The following is a 16,000-nucleotide window of genomic DNA, read 5'->3' on the forward strand; positions in this document are numbered from 1 at the left end:
CCTTTGGCCCATCGAATCTGCACCGACAAGTGAGAAACACCTGACCTACCTACCTAATCCCATTTACCAGCACTTGGCCCATAGCCTTGAATGTTATGACATGCCAAGTGCTCATCCAGGTACTTTTTAAAGGATGTGAGGCAATCCTCCTCCACCACCCTCCCAGGCAGTGCATTCCAGACCGTCACCACCCTCTGGGTAAAAAGGTTTTTCTACACATTCTCCCCTAAACCTCCTGCCCCTCACCTTGAACTTATGTCCCCTTGTGCAGTCACTTCAACTAAGGGGAACAGCTGCTCCCTATCCACCCTGTCCATGCCCCTCATAATCTTGTACACCTCGATCAGGTCACCCCTCAGTCTTCTCTGCTCCAATGAAAACAACCCAAGTCTATCCAACCTCACTTCATAACTTCACCAGGCAACATCCTGGTGAATCTCCTCTGCACCCCCTCCAGTGTAATCACATCCTTCCTATAATGTGGTGACCAGAACTGCACACAGTACTCCAGCTGTGGCCTCACCAAGGTTCTAATCAACTCCAACATGACCTCCCTACTTTTGTAATCTATGCCTCGATTGATAAAGGCAAGTGTCCCATATGCCTTTTTCACCACCCCACTAACATGCCCCTCTGCCTTCAGAGATCTATGGACACACGCCAAGATCCCTTTGTTCCTCAGAACTTCCTAGTGTCATGCCGTTCATTGGAATACTTCCTTGTCAAATTACTCCTTCCAAAGTGTATCACTTCATACTTTTCAGGGTTAAATTCCATCTACCACTTATCTGCCCATTTGACCGTCCTGTCTATATCTTCCTGTAGTCCAAGACACTCAACCTCACTGTTAGCCAACTGGCTAATCTTTGTGTCATCCGCAAATTTACTAATCCTACCCCTAGATAGCCATCTATGTCGTTTATATAAATGACAAATAATAGGGGACCAAGCACAGATCCCTGTGGTATGCCACTGGACACTGGCTTCCAGTCACTAAAGCATCCTTCTGTCATCACTCTCTGCCTCCTACAAGTAAGCCAATTTTGAATCCACCTTATCAAATTATCCTGTACCCCATGTGCATTTGCCTTCTTTATAAGTCTCCCATGTGGGACCTTTTCAAAGCCTTTGCTGAAATCCATATAAACTACATCAACTGCACTACCCTCATCTACACACCTGGTCACCTCCTCAAAAAATTCAATCAAATTTATTAGGCATGACCTCCCTCTGACAAAGCCATACTGACTATCCCTGATCAAACCTTGCCTCTCCAAGAGGAGATAGATACTCTCCTTCAGAACTTACTCCAATAGTTTCCCTAACACTGACGTGAGACTCACTGGCCTGTAGTTCCCTGCTTATCTCTACAACCCTTCTTAAATAGTGGAACCACATTAGCTGTTCTCCAGACCTCTGGCACCTCCCCTGCGGACTGAGAGGAATTAAAAATTTGGGTCAGAGCCCCTGCGATCTCAACCCTTGCCTCTCTCAGCACTCTGGGACACAAATCATCTGGACCTGGAGATTTGTCCACTTTTAAGCCTGCCAACACCTCCAATACCTATATAAAAACAAAAAAACTGCGGATGCTGGAAATCCAAAACAAAAACAGAATTACCTGGAAAAACTCAGCAGGTCTGGCAGCTTGTCACTCCCTATATCAATTTGCTTAAGAACCTCACAGTCTCTCTCCCTGAGTTTGATACCTTAATCCTTATTCTCTTGGGTGAAGACGGATGTGAAGTATTCATTCAACACTCCAGCGATGTCCTCTGGCTCCACCCATAGATTGCCCCCTTGGTCCCTTATGGGCCCTATTCTTTCCCTAGTTATCCTCTTTCCCCTTGATATACTTATATAATATCTTGGGATTTTCCCTACTTTTACCAGCCAGAGCTTTCACATATCCCCTCTTTGCTCTCCTAATTGCTTTCTTAAGCTCCACTCTGTACTCCACTAATGCCTCTGCTGATTTGCTTCCCTTGTACCTGCTAAAAGCCTCTCTTTTCCTTCTCATCGTAACCTGAATATCTCTGGTCATCCATGGTTCTTTGGGCTTGTTACTCCTACCTATCACCCTAGAGGGAACATGTCAGAGTCAAAGGAAATCTGAGTACTTGGAGGGTTGTAGGGCTGGTGAAGGTTACAGAGTAGAGTGGGGTAGACTGGGATAAGAATTTTAAATTTGTTGTGGTTGAAACCAGGGGATCATGTGGGACACTGTGATGAGCAAATGGGACTAGGTGCAGGTCAGGAGGATGCAAGTAGCTAAGTTTTTGATGAGCTGAAGTTAATGGGGGGGCAGAGTTCAGCCAGCAGAGCATTGGAATGAAGTCCAGGAAAGAATTTTCGGGTCGGTGAGCGGGGGCAGGGTCCGCTCACCGACACGTAAAGTGATGCGCGGTGACATTGGGCTTGCATCCTGACGTCACCGGGCATCATTTAGATTGTCAGTTCAGTGGGCTCGTAGCCGAGTCGGCTGTGCACTCACTGAACTGTCAAAGGCCTATTAAGGCCATTAAGAAAGTAATTAAAGTTGTTAAGAATGCTGCCCATCCAACATTAAGGTTGGTGGGCAGGCAAAAAGCCCAGGCGGCCTTCACATTGTTCATGAAACCTCATTCGTGTGTGTGTGTGAGAAGTTAGGTGTGCAACGGGCATTTGAAATTGAAATGAGTAAGCTGGGGGTGAGGTCTCAGATATGGTGTGAATGGAAGAGGTGTTTGATTTTCAAAGGGATATGGAAGATGGCAAGATAAATAAGGCAACGTTATTGATTTTCCCAAAAGTGCTGGCTATAATGATAACATGAAAAATTTTTATATTCTGGGAAAAGTAACTTCTAAAGACAGGTTGAAACAATGGGATTTACTAATCAAAAAGCAAGAAATATATTTAAAGAAGGATGGAAGGCTGTGTGAGGTGTGGCCGTTGAGATCTTGAAAGGTGACTGTGTAAAACAGACTTGGGGGGGAAAAAGCATCTAGCCACACTGAAGAAGTTTTGCTGTTCCAGTAACCAAAGTTGCATTAAAAGCCTTTGGAGGTCCATTGTCCAGTGGGTGCTTGCAGTAGAATTGCTGGATGACTTTATAAATTTGGACTCTATTTGGACTGTTGCCTTAAAGAGGGTGTGTAACTGGGAGTCTGGTTAAGTAGAAATTTTGGGAACTGTTATAACCGTGTAACTGTAATCTTGGGCAGAATTTTTCCCTTGTTGGACAGGCGTGCACCTGACCCGAACGAGAGCAAAATAGTGCATGATGATGTCAGGCAAGCGTCTCGACATCATCGTGCACTCTCGCAATATTTCACTCGGCAGGCATTTACAAGCTGTGGCAGTCTGCCCGCTGACAATTAAGAGGCCTATTAAGACCCTTAATTAATTAAATCTGACTTTTTGCTGTGGCCTTTGGATTTTTGAGGAAACCTGATCCACGGGCGGGATGAGGTTTCCGATGTTAATTAAAAATAAAATAAAAATTTTTAAATCTCATTTATACCATGTCCCTGCTCATGTGACAGGGTCACATGAGTGGACATGTTTACCTTATTTTTTACATCTGTATTTGTAATGTTACAAATCTTTAGCTCCCTGAGACAGCTCTGTGCCTTCAGGAGCTATCAGTGTGTGCACCCAGGCGCATGCGCAAACTTCCGCGCTTGCCCTCCTTCTATCCCCACTTCGGCAGCGTTGAGCATCGCAGCCTGTGATTCACGCTGACTGGCCGTTGATTGGCCAACCTGTGTGGAATCGCGGTCGGGACCTGATTGCGGGTGGTGGTTGGTTTCTCGGCCACTCCCTGGCGAGGTAAAAATCCTGCCCCTTGTGTGTGTTTAAGTTTGTTCTTCTTTTGTTAACAAGTGTTTTAATTTAATCTTTAAAATCTCTAAAGCTGGTGGTGGACTCATTACTTCTAATTTCAGTGCACTAGCCTTCTCATAATAAATGCAAATTGCAAAATCATTGTGATAGCGTGGCCAAGTCTTCCTTGTGGATTTGGTCAGCCTGGCGAATACCACCTACCATATCTTAACACCACCCTGACGTGGAAATATATCGCCATTCCTTCACTGTTGCTGGATCAAAATCCTGGAATTCCCTTCCTAATAGCACTGTGGGTGTACCTACACCACATGGACTGCAGTGGTTCAAGATGGCAGCTCACCACCACCCTCCCAAGGGCAATTGAGGATGGGCAACTAATTTTGGCCTAGCCAATGACATCCACGTCCCATGGAAGAACATGTAAAAAAAAAAAATCATGAGCTCCTCACTCTTTTGGAGGTGAGGGTGACAGGAGCAAGGGAGAGGGCTTTAAGAAGATGGCTGGTAGTGGAGATGGGAAGCATGGGGGAATTTATCCCTTCAGGAGGCAATGTATAAATGCAAGTTTTTTTTACCTTTATTAGTGGATGGTTTTCCAGCAGTAACTACTCAAGTCTATATTTTGTGATTGGTGTCACTTTACTGTTGTTACAACCTGCTTAAAATAAATGGTTGCCATTGGTCTCAACATAATGCAAATTGAAGAATCCTGGGTTATTTTACTATCCAACTTATAACACATTGAATATTACCTGAGATTTTGAAGTCACTGTGGTAGAAATAATTAAAGGAACTGAAGGCTGCGAAATCCCTTGGGTCTGATGGCACAAATCCTGGGATGCTGAAGGAGGAAGTTTATGTGATCATTGAGTATCAACACAAGGGAACCACTGTGCATTGGGAAGCTTTTACAGGATGGAAAGCCAGCAAATGTACCACTTACATGTGGAAATTGTAAAAAATCCACTGCAATCAAGTAAAGATTCATTGGATAGATATCAGCAAGAAATGCTTGCCCCTTGATAATTTGGAAGTTCTTCCTATCTAGTGAATGGAACTGGTTTTTCATTGGCTCATCATTTCTCGATGAATCAATTTGATCTATGAGCTTGGATAAATAAACGACATTTGGTTATTTGAACCAATCACAGTTTTTCTTTTTGCTGTATAGATGTTCTCTGGCAATTTTCTCCGTCATTCTCCCAATTGCTAGCAAAAAGCAGGGTTCCAGACAGTATTCAGCTAGTTACAGAGACCAAATGGGGAAAAATCCCAGATGCAATTTCTAGCAATGTTCTTTTCGAGTTGTGTCACTTAAGGTGTGTTGCTGTGAGCATTGTAACTTTGGGCAAACACAATACTTTTAGCTAGATTAGGAAAGGACTTTACTCAGTGATAAATGTTCAGAACAATGTAATAGGAAAGGTGATGAGAGGAAAAGGGTGTTGAAAATGTGGTTAAGTGCTCAACTGAATGAATTAGGATGAGTTTCATAGAAACATAGAAACTAGGAGCAGGAGTAGGCCATTCAGCCCCTCAAGCCTGCTCCGCCATTCATTATGATCATGATCATGGCTGATCATCCAACTCAATAGCCTGCTCCCGCTTTCTCCCCATACCCTTTGATCCCTTCCCCCCGCCCCCAAGAGCTATATCTAACTCCTTCTTGAAAGAATACAATGTTTTGGTCTCAACTACTTTCTGTGGTAATGAATTCCACAGGCTCACCATTCTCTGGGTGAAGAAGTTTCTTCTCATCTCAGTCCTAAATGGTCTACACTATATCCTCAGACTGTGACCCCTGGTTCTGGACTCCCCCACCATCGGGAACATCCTTCCCGCATCTACCCTGTCTAGTCCTGTTAGAATTTTATAGGTTTCTATGAGATCCCCCCTCATTCTTCTGAACTCCAGAGAATGTAATCCTAATCAACTCAATCTCTCCTCATATGTCAGTCCCGCCATCCCAAGAATCAGTCGGGTAAACCTTTGCTGCACTCCCTCTATAGAAAGAACATCCTTCCTCAGATAAGGAGACCAAACTGCACACAATATTCCAGATGTGGTCTTACAAGGCCCTGTACAATTGCAGCGAGACATCCCTGTTCCTGTACTCAAATCCTCTGGCTATGAAGGCCAACAAACCATTTGCCTTCTTTACCGCCTGCTGCACCTACATGCTTACCTTCAGCAACTGGTGTACAAGGACACCCAGGTCTCGTTGCACAATCCACTCTCCCGATCTATAGCCATTCAGATAATAATCTGCCTTCCTGTTTTTGCTACCAAAATGGATAACCTCACATTTATCCACATTATACTGCATCTGCCATGCATTTGCCCACTCACTCAGCTTGTCCAAAAAAAAATACCCATTTATTCCTACTCTTTGTTTCCTGTCTGCCAAACAGTTTTCTATCCATCTCAATACACTACCCCCAATCCCATGTGCTTTAATTTTACATGCCAATCTCTTATGTGGGACTTTGTCAAAAGCCTTCTGAAAGTCCAAATAAACCGCATCCACTGGCTCCCCCATCAACTCTACTAGTTATATCCTCGAAAAATTCCAGTAGATTTGTCAAGCTTGATTTCTTTTTCATAAATCCATGCTGACTCTGTCCAGTTCTGCCACTGTTTTCCACATGCTCAGCTATTAAATCTTTTATAATGGACTCGAGAATTTTCCCCACTACCGATGTCAGGCTGACTGGCCTATAATTCCCTGTTTTCTCTCTGTCTCCATTTTTAATTAGCTACCCCCCAATCTGTAGGAATTGTTCCAGAGTCTATGGAATCTCAGAAGATGACCACCATTGCATCCACTACTTCTGGGGCCACTTCCTTAAGCACCCTGGGATGTAGATTATCAGGCCCTGGAGATTTATTGGCCTTCAATCCCATCAATTTCCCCAACACCATTTCCCTACTAATACTGATTTCTTTCAGTTCTTTCCTCTCACTAAACCCTGTGTTCCCCAACATTTCTGGTATGTTATTTGTTTCCTCCTTTGCGAAGATAGAACCAAAGTATGTATTTAGTTGGTCAGCCATTTCTTTGTTCCCCATCATACATTCCCCTGTTTCTGACTGTAAGGGACCTACATTTGTCTTCACCAATCTTTTTCTCTTCACATACCTATGGAAGTTTCAGTGGGTCAAATGGATTCTTTTGATCCTTGATTATTCTTCAGTTCTTGTATTCATTATTTAAATGCTTGATCATGTCAGGCTTATTGTCAACAGCTTGGTCTGTTCTAAGCTTTTATCATTATTCCTGCCCACCTTTAGCCAGCAGAGATCACTAGTTTTGGGCAGGATTTTCCCTTTTTGGGGTAGGAAACAGAGACATCCAATTAAGGATGGTGAGTGGGCTCTCAAAGTTGGAGGGCCAGTCAGAGGCCTACCAGCTTGAAAGGAGCAGCAGGCTGCAGTAGAGGGTAAGTAAGAGAGAGGGAGAGGATGCTTCAAAAATGGAGCCGCTTTTTGAAACTTACATAGAGAATATGGATCTTCCAGCCAGGCCATCACAGTGGCAGGGCTGGAGCCCCTCTACGGGATGGCCCGCCACTGCCCCTGCATCCAGGCAGACAGGAAGGGCCTCTCGGCCTGCCTGGAGCGCCGGCTGGCCCAGCCTGCCACTGGGAGGCTGCCTCCAGGCACCTCAACTGCCCCCTCGCTACCTGTGGGGAGTTGGAGGTCAACAGGAAAATCCCAATCAGCCTCCTTTAATTGGCCTTAAGGGGCCTTAACGAGCTGTGTCAACCACCCACCACATGCAGGCAGGTAACCCTGTAGCACCCATCCCCCGCCCACCCATCCACCGCATAAATGGCCCAGGACCGGCTGGAGCCAGGGAACTGGCACATGGGCTAGTGGAGATATTTCTAGCGCCTGCCCATCTCCAACCCCAGCCCTGGACAGGACTCAAAATCAAACCATTCCTGTTTGACATAAAAACAGAAAATACTGGAAAAACACTGCACGTCTAGCAGCATCTGTGGAGAATGAAAGAGAGTTAACGTTTAGGGTCCATATAGCTCTTCTTCAGAGCAGAAGAGTCATACGGACTTGAAACGTTAACTCTGTTTCTCACTCTTCATGGATACTGCCAGACCTGCTGAGTTTTTCCAGCATTTTATGTTTTTATTTCAGATTTCCAGCGTCTGCAGTATTTTGCTTTCATTTCTGTTTGATTTTGACCTTTGATCGGACTAACAATATCATGACCAGGTAGGCACTGTCTCTTCACTGTATCAAAATATTTGCATGCTGATAATTTGTGCTCTCCCCCTCCTCCCCCCACCCCACCCCTTTAACTTGTTCACATGCCCCTCATTACTGAATTTCTCAATTATCCATGAAACTAGGAACCTAAACGAACTGCGCTCATTGCTGTTGGAGACCAATCGTCACCCCTGTGGAGGAGAAAAGGACCTCAGCCGGGAAGTTCATAAAGCTGAGTGGAGAATGAAGGAACAGAAACTACAGGAAGACATCAAAGTCCTCCGAGAGAAACTATATGTTCTGGTGAGCAAACAGCAGCTCCTTGAGCCAATAGTTATCTTCAATATGGAAATTGCAATGCGGCAGACGCATCAGTGAACCTAGCAATGGGTTTGGTTTGGTTAGACCTCAAAACTGTTATGTTTGCTGAGCCAGAGTCAGTCTTATGAGGAAAATCTGCATCCGCACTGAGTTTCTTGAAAATGAATGAAAAGAAATTGCTTTTCTTTTGAAGAGACATCCAAATTAACTTTGTATCAGCAGGTTCTGTGGCTTCCATGTATCTGGACATTAGTGAGCAATAATGATTATGGAGTGGCTATGACAGAACTGCCTGGGTTGTCTATTGGTCTTCACACCAATAGAATATTACAGGAGCATATTGAACCTTGGGCTGTGTGACAAGAATAAAATTGAAATGAAAAGGGGAACACAGGTATGGCCAGATTCAGAAGGAGAATAGTCAGTGACTGAAGGTTACTTCTTCCTTCTGATGTCTGCGGTTTGTATAAAGACTTTACAATACTGAATGGTTAAAAATGAAAAAGCAACACCACAGTCTGTTGAACACAAGCCACAATTATTGATTTTTTTTTTTTTGGTCAACTTTTGTGCACTTCAAGGGATGTCAGTGCTGGAAATGAAAAACCTTCCCATTTTGCGTTAATGGCCAGCAGCTCGTAGAAGCGGTGGGGGTCTCAACTGCTGGCTTGAGAGCTCCACACTCCTTTTTGGGAAGGCCCACCGCACCTTGTTCCACTCTGCCACTTGACAGGTCAGTGGCGGACCATCCCCTAGGATCCAGGTCCCTGAGAGCCGCCGGCCAATCCAAGGCCGGCAGCTCTGGCAGTGTCACCAGGGAGGCGATGGCTGCTGCTGGTATGACACTCGCCTGAGGCCTGGGATCGTTGCTGGATCACAGGCTACAGGTGAGTGCTGGCAGGGGGTGGGGGTGAGGTCGGCAGCAAGGGCAGGGGGTGGTTCTCAGCTAGTGCCCCCCCCCCCCTTCCCTATACTGGGTCCCTTGATCAGGCACTGAGTGCCTTTGAATGAGGGAGGAGGGAGCCAGCAAGCAACACCACATGAATTTGCATGTCGTGCTGTCTCCATGGCAAGGCCCGCACCCCCCACCCCCCCTCGCCATTAGGTGGTAGGATGAGGCCCATAAGTGATCATTACTTGCTTAGTTGGTGGTGAGACGGGAAGGCCATCCACAGATCTTTGCCCCCCGGACTTAATCAGGGTAGAGGCAGGAATGTGGTGGGGTCCTCACCCTCCCACCTGATTAAATGCCGCCCCACCACCAAATTTGCCAATTGTAGGACAGGAGATTCCGCTTCTTATATCAGCGTTGAGCAGTCCCAGGGTAGTTACTGCATAAATTAGGTGAATTATAGGGAAAGGGGCATTTTTCTGAGGCTGAGATTCATTCAGATTTTTGAAGCAAAATAAGGTGGGGTCTGGGCTGCATAATGTTGGATATTAAACATTGCCGGTTTTGCAATATCAAAGCTATAAGAAGTTATTATTGATAGTGAATTGGGAAAAAAATCCTCTTGTGTTATATTATTGTCTAGATCAGCTTCATAACAGAGAGAGACAAAGAGAAACAAAGGACAGCCCATTTTACCAAGGTATATTTAAATGATGCAGTAGGGTTTATGCGGAATCCTGAGCTAATTAAAGGATCATTGTAGGGTGCTTTAATTAACTCAAAATGTTCCATTTCATGAATCCTGCCCGATATTCACTTTATGCATCAGTAATATTCCTTAAAGAAGTTCAGAGTTTGGGCTGAAGCACTTTTTTTGTTCTGCTTTTTCTTGTCACTTCATTGGCTGGAAAGTGCTTTGGGGCATCTCAATGTTGTGAAAGGCACTATATAAATGCAAGTTTGTTCTTCCTTTAGTGACAGAAACTTTGAGTTTGTTTTAAAGTGCAGCACTTTATCCTGCCTTTTGCTGGTTTGCCTTTTCTTTTTACAAGTTTTTGTAAGTTTTTTGCAATGCAAATGCTTCCAAGAAATGATGACTGCAATCGAACATTGGACTTTACTCAAACAAAAACAGAAAACGCTGGAGGAACTCAGCAGGTCTAACAGCATCTGTGGAGAGAAAGACAGAGTTAACGTTGCGAGTCCGTATGATTCTTCTTCAGAGCTCCATCGATGCTGTTAGACCTGCTGAGTTTTTCCATCATTTTCTGTTTTTGTTTCAGATTTCCAGCATCCGCAGCATTTTGCTTTTATATTGGACTTTACTCAACCATGTGTTATTTAGAAACAATTATTTCAAATTGCTGATTTTCCATTGAAATCCCGAGACTTGTTTAAGCCGATCAGACCCAGAATTCTGTAATCATGCGTGATCTAAATTTAAGACTGGTGGAGTAAAGTCCATTTTATCCCAGTGGTGGCAGACCTCGTCTCTGCTGCTAGGATATGTAATTACCACAGGTTACAGAGTGGTTGCCCTCTCGCTGGGCAGTATGGTTAAGCTCTGTCTCCATTTGTACAGAATTAACTTCCTTTCTCTTGGTTCCTCAGAGGTAACAGGAGAAAGGTAGATACAGAGAGAAAAAAAGGAGTGAAGGAGGAAAAATTGCTGAAGGAGGAACAAAGTCAATACTTCACATGCTGGGTGATGGCCCCAACTTGCAGTAAAGCTACCAGTACACTTTACTGAAATCATTGTGATAAACTGATATTCGGTTTGATATCTATCATAATAAAGCAGATTCAAGTGAAATAGAAATTTTTACTTTAAAATCTGTCTGGCAGTGATTCATTCTTCTCTCTCTTTCTCTCTGCTTAGGGCACTGAAAAATATAAACCTGAACAAAAGCGACGCCCAGCCTCTCTGCAAGATACGGAGACAGACACCGAGATCTCCAAACTGCAGCAAAGGCTGGTGAACACAGAGGAGGCCCTGCGGAGTGCCCTGGAGCAGAACCAACAGATGGAGAGACTGATGGAAGCCATGCAGGCAAGAATCCAGATCCTCCCTAAACCTCCCCACTTTGCCATCTCACTCTCCCTCGCTCTCTCTCTCTCTCCTTTGAAGTCGCTTCTTAAAACCTACCAGTTTGACAAAATATTGTCCTAATATCTCCTTGTGTGGTTCAGTGTCAACATTTGCCTGAAGTACTTTGAGATAGAGATATTTTACTACATTAAAGGCACTATATAAATGCAAGCTGTTAATCTTGGCCACTTAACCACAGATAAGTTTGTGTTAGATGCTATTGCAATTCTGATTTAACTGGAGTCATAGCATGGTAACAACCACAGATAGAAATGTAATGGATCACTTTATAATTTCTCGCTCCCAGTAAAGATCATTGTCTATTGGAAGCGCACATTGGGAATTCAAATGTGTGGAGTCCATGGTTTTTGTCTTCAGTAATTTTAATGTCCAGAAAATTGCAGGGGTAGAGGGGTGTGGGGAGGTAGGGGTGTGTGATTGTGTGCCCAGATTCCTGATATGTGCTCCTAGCAGGTGATGCCCTATGCTGGATTTGCATTAATTTATAAAATTGCCCCAATATTAGAAGATACAAACATATGAATTAGGAGCAGGAGTAGGCCATTCGGCCCCTCAAGCCTGCTCTGCCATTCAATAAGATCATGGCTAATTTGATTGTGGCCTCAACTTCACTTTCCTTCCTACCCCCTTTACCCTTTGACTCCCTTGTAAATCAAAAATCTATCTAATTCAGCCTCAAAAATATTCAATGACCCTTCCTCTGGGGAAGGCAGTTCCACAATCTCACGATCCTCCGGGAGAAAAAAAATTCCTCCTCATCTCTGGCTTAAATGGGGGGGCGGGGGGGCCTTATTTGTGAACTGTGTTCCCTAGTTCTAGTCTCTCCCATTAGGGCCAGGATTTTCCCCTCAGCGATTTGGGGGCGGGGCCCGCTCGCCGAGGGGAAAATGACGCGGGATGATGTTGGGAGGAATCCCCGACGTCATCCCGGTCCCTTTAAATTTTTAGGAAGGCGAGCGGACAGCGAAATCAGCTTTCCGCCCGCCGAGCTGTCAATGGCCAATTAAGGCCATTGAGAGGCTAGTTAAGATAATTAAATACACTGCCCGTCCAACATTAAGGCTGGCGGGCAGGCCAGGAGCCCCAGCGGGTTCCAGATTATTCATGAAAGTTCATCCACTGGCATTGTCACACGAGGGGGACATGTTAATAATTTTAATATTTTTCCATTTTTAGACTTTACTTACCTCTCACGTATCTCCCTGAGACAGGACTTTGCCTCAGGGAGCAGCACTTTGACAGCGCTTCCTGTTGGGCAGGCCGCTGGGCGGGCCAATTAAGGCAATTAGTTAATTAGTTAATTAACTCAAAATGGCAGTGGGCCCCATTTCGGTGGCGGGAGTCGGCTGCCCACCCGCCGCCGAGCCGGTGGGGCCCACCCACCATCCGAGGGCAAAATTCTGCCCTAGGAGTCAAGTCCCCTCAGGATCTTACATGTTTCAATAAAATCACCTCTCAATCTTCTAAACTCAAATGGATACCGGCCCAGCCTGTCCAACGTTTCCGCATGGGATAACCCCCCTCGTTCCAGGATTCAGTCAAGTGAACAAATTAAAGCCTATTGCCATGTCAGTGCTTATCCGCAATACCATGATTCATCCACTTTTACTTAGCGCACTGAAATATCAGCACAAGTGCTCGTGATTGGTTATAACACTGGATTTGACCTATCCAACCATGATTGTCTGGTCATCTTTTTAACTAGTTGCATTTCTGCAGGCACCCTTCCTTTAAGAAAAACTGTTGGCTTTACACTTTTTTAAATGACACTATACTTAACATGCAGTTTTTCCATAGTGGCATAGCTGCATCAGGTGGCAGATCTTAAGCTCCTCTCCTGTCTGCAGGTAATGAATTTCCTGTTGTCTTTGTTTACTAGACTCTCGACAGTGCCGGCTCTGCAAATGGTGTTCATCAACGGGGGCAACTTGAAGCGATGACGGACAGCAGGTGCTTCAAGCAAGAGGTGAGCAAGATTTTCATATTATTAACACATTCACAAAAACACCTATACATGTTTAAAAAAAAATGACGATAATATCATTAAATCAGCAACACTAAAGCACGGAACATTGGACAACAAAGGGCCCTTCAGCCTGTCAGACGCACTCCACGTACAGCCAATGTACAACTGAATTGTATACAAAAGTTCCCAAAGCTCCTGGTATGACCTGGAGTTCCCAGGATCAGTGGGGAGGGGATAATTTAAGTATCCCATTGTATGACCTCGCATCCCCACCCTCCCCAAGGCTCTATGGCGTCACTAGTTGCTGTTTAAAAAAGCCTCCAACTCACCCGCAGTGAGTCCCACCCCAGGGAGGAGGCTGGAGATCGGGAGGTTTCAGCAATCAAGGGTATCTGAAATGGGGGATCTCATCGCTTTCTCTCCCCCACCTTGTTTTCTCCTCTTACTCTCCCACCCCCCACTTCGCTTTCTCCTCCACTCACCTGCATTTCTGTTGAATGACATGCAGTATCCTTAGATATTAGAGACCTGTTACGTATAAGGAATGCTGTGAGATGATTTTTTTATAATAGCAAAATCTGAGTCCTGTCTTAGTACTCAGTTTATCATTTGTTCATTCTGCTGGTATTTTCTGCTAGGACAACAACTGTGAAGAGGATAAAAGTTGATCACCATGGTTACAACCACTGGCAATGCAGTCCTTTCCCTGCTCTGAGGTTGCAGCTGTGGCAGATTTTAGTGAATACATCTTTACTGAAGTACAGACAAAGTCCCTCACATTGTTCCTTGCTCAGGTTTAGGTAGATAGAATTGCTCCCTTCACAACACCCTGGGTGGAAATAGCCTCCTGCTGTGAGTACTTTTCTCCTTCCTCCTCCATCTTCTAAGAGCTTCTCCTGCTCTGCATGATCTCTGTTCATTCTCCCAGTCATGCTCTATTTCAGGGGGAAAGCTCACTAGTGCACCCATGTTTGGAAGCAACTGTCTTGAGGTCAATAAAACATCCTTGAGCACCTGCCACACCACTCCCTGTAGTTATGCAATTTGGAACAACTATAGAAAGCATCAAACACTAGAATCATAGCAACAGGCAGAAGAAATCAATCAGCAACAACCCTGTAAGTGGTTGATGACTTCTTCAAATAGCCCTAGAGTGGGAGAGGTTGTCCTTCCTGCTGCTGAACACATGTTCAGTCGTGTGAGGTTAAGAAAAGGATTTTGCTGGAGTGTTGAGCTCCAAAATGGCAACACTGGCATCAAGTCAGCATTGCACACTAATTGACGTCATGACCTTTCTGTGCTGCATACCACCAGCAGTCATTCACTGCATCCATCCTAATGCTCTCGCTAAAATGTCATCCAGTGCAACCTGCTCCGAAAGGTGGCCACACAGGTATTTTGGACAAGAAAAGGCACCTGTAATGCCCAAACAATGGGCGTTACTGATCCAAAAGTTGTGCCAAACTGCTCCAGCTCTTTAACCCATTAAGAAGTCAGAGGCTGCATTCTCAAATAAGGTAACTTGAATTACAATATCACTCCTTGGAGAGATGCACTGCTTTCCCCACAATGACCGGTGCTGTATATGTCACCTACCACCAGATGGCACTGTTAGAGGACCCTCTGTCCAACCTTTCTGTTTTCTGCTTCAATGTAACTTAGTTATCCTGGTGAACAGACGAGAACTATCAACTCCTATATTTTATGAATAGGTTTTTCACATTAGAAACTGGATTAAGACTGCAAAATCTATTTTGTATGGGACCTTTGACAGGAGTAAGACATCTTTTATTCTATCAATGCAGATTGGGTGAGCATTTCTCCAGGATTATCCTTGGGACTTTGGGAATCCTGGACACTGCTAGGAGCAACTCGGTAGAGAAATCATAGGGACATTAAAAGAAACTGAGAATGTTTTCATTTTCTTTGAACAGTTTAGTTAATTAGCTATAAAAGTATGGAAGATGACAAAGTCTGTTCGACTGGGTAGATGTTTGAAATTGTGATGAGTCCTCCAGGATTAATTCCAGCCTGAGTTGGCAACCTGAGTGCAGGTTGCTTTTGGATCGAGTGCCCAGAGATGACAGTGCAGTTTCTGACCCTACTGTGCCACCCAGTCCCTATTTATGAAAAGTTTTAAGAAGTTAAAAGTTACCTTGCTTGTTCCAACTCAGCTTTGACCTTTCAAACTAGGGATAAGGTTGCATGTGGGGCACAAATTCCAAGACCACACACATGTTTTGGGGAGGACCAGAGTTTATTGAAAACAATTTTATCTCTTATAAACTTCACTCCGATCTCCGCCTGTTGTAAACTGAGGCGAAATAAGGTCAATGACTCTTTCTCCCAATCTTCTGTCTCCTCACAGGAATACTCGAGGTCCCGCTCACCACAGCGCCATCCTGACTCCAGTCGAGCAAAACAGTTACTGGTAACGGAAAACAGAAGAATTGAAAAGCTCTTCAAGGAAATGTGCGGCTCTCTGCTATTCATATCTCTCCTGGTAGCTGCTGTGGCAATACAGAAACTGAGAAAGTGTCAAGCCAAGAAACACTGCACTGTCACCTAAGGGAGAAGTCTCTTCTTGTGTCCCCTCATACCACTGAATTGCCAACCTGAGCCAGACTCTCTGCCAAGTGGTGGAAAAGCACAT

General features: G+C 44.6%; 1 protein-coding gene across 1 annotated transcript in view; it reads left to right on the forward strand.

Annotated features, from left to right (window-relative positions):
* clip2 (CAP-GLY domain containing linker protein 2) overlaps window positions 1-16,000 on the forward strand; it is a 145,263-nt gene that overhangs the window by 117,414 nt on the left and 11,849 nt on the right. The window contains exons 15-18 of the mRNA XM_041197310.1: window positions 8,202-8,361; window positions 11,151-11,321; window positions 13,261-13,347; window positions 15,716-15,819. Of these exons, the coding sequence (XP_041053244.1) occupies window positions 8,202-8,361; window positions 11,151-11,321; window positions 13,261-13,347; window positions 15,716-15,819 (522 nt within the window). The remainder of the gene's footprint in view (window positions 1-8,201; window positions 8,362-11,150; window positions 11,322-13,260; window positions 13,348-15,715; window positions 15,820-16,000) is intronic.

The sequence above is a fragment of the Carcharodon carcharias genome, chromosome 10 (assembly GCF_017639515.1).
Source record: "Carcharodon carcharias isolate sCarCar2 chromosome 10, sCarCar2.pri, whole genome shotgun sequence".
Classification (NCBI taxonomy): Eukaryota; Metazoa; Chordata; class Chondrichthyes; order Lamniformes; family Lamnidae; genus Carcharodon; species Carcharodon carcharias.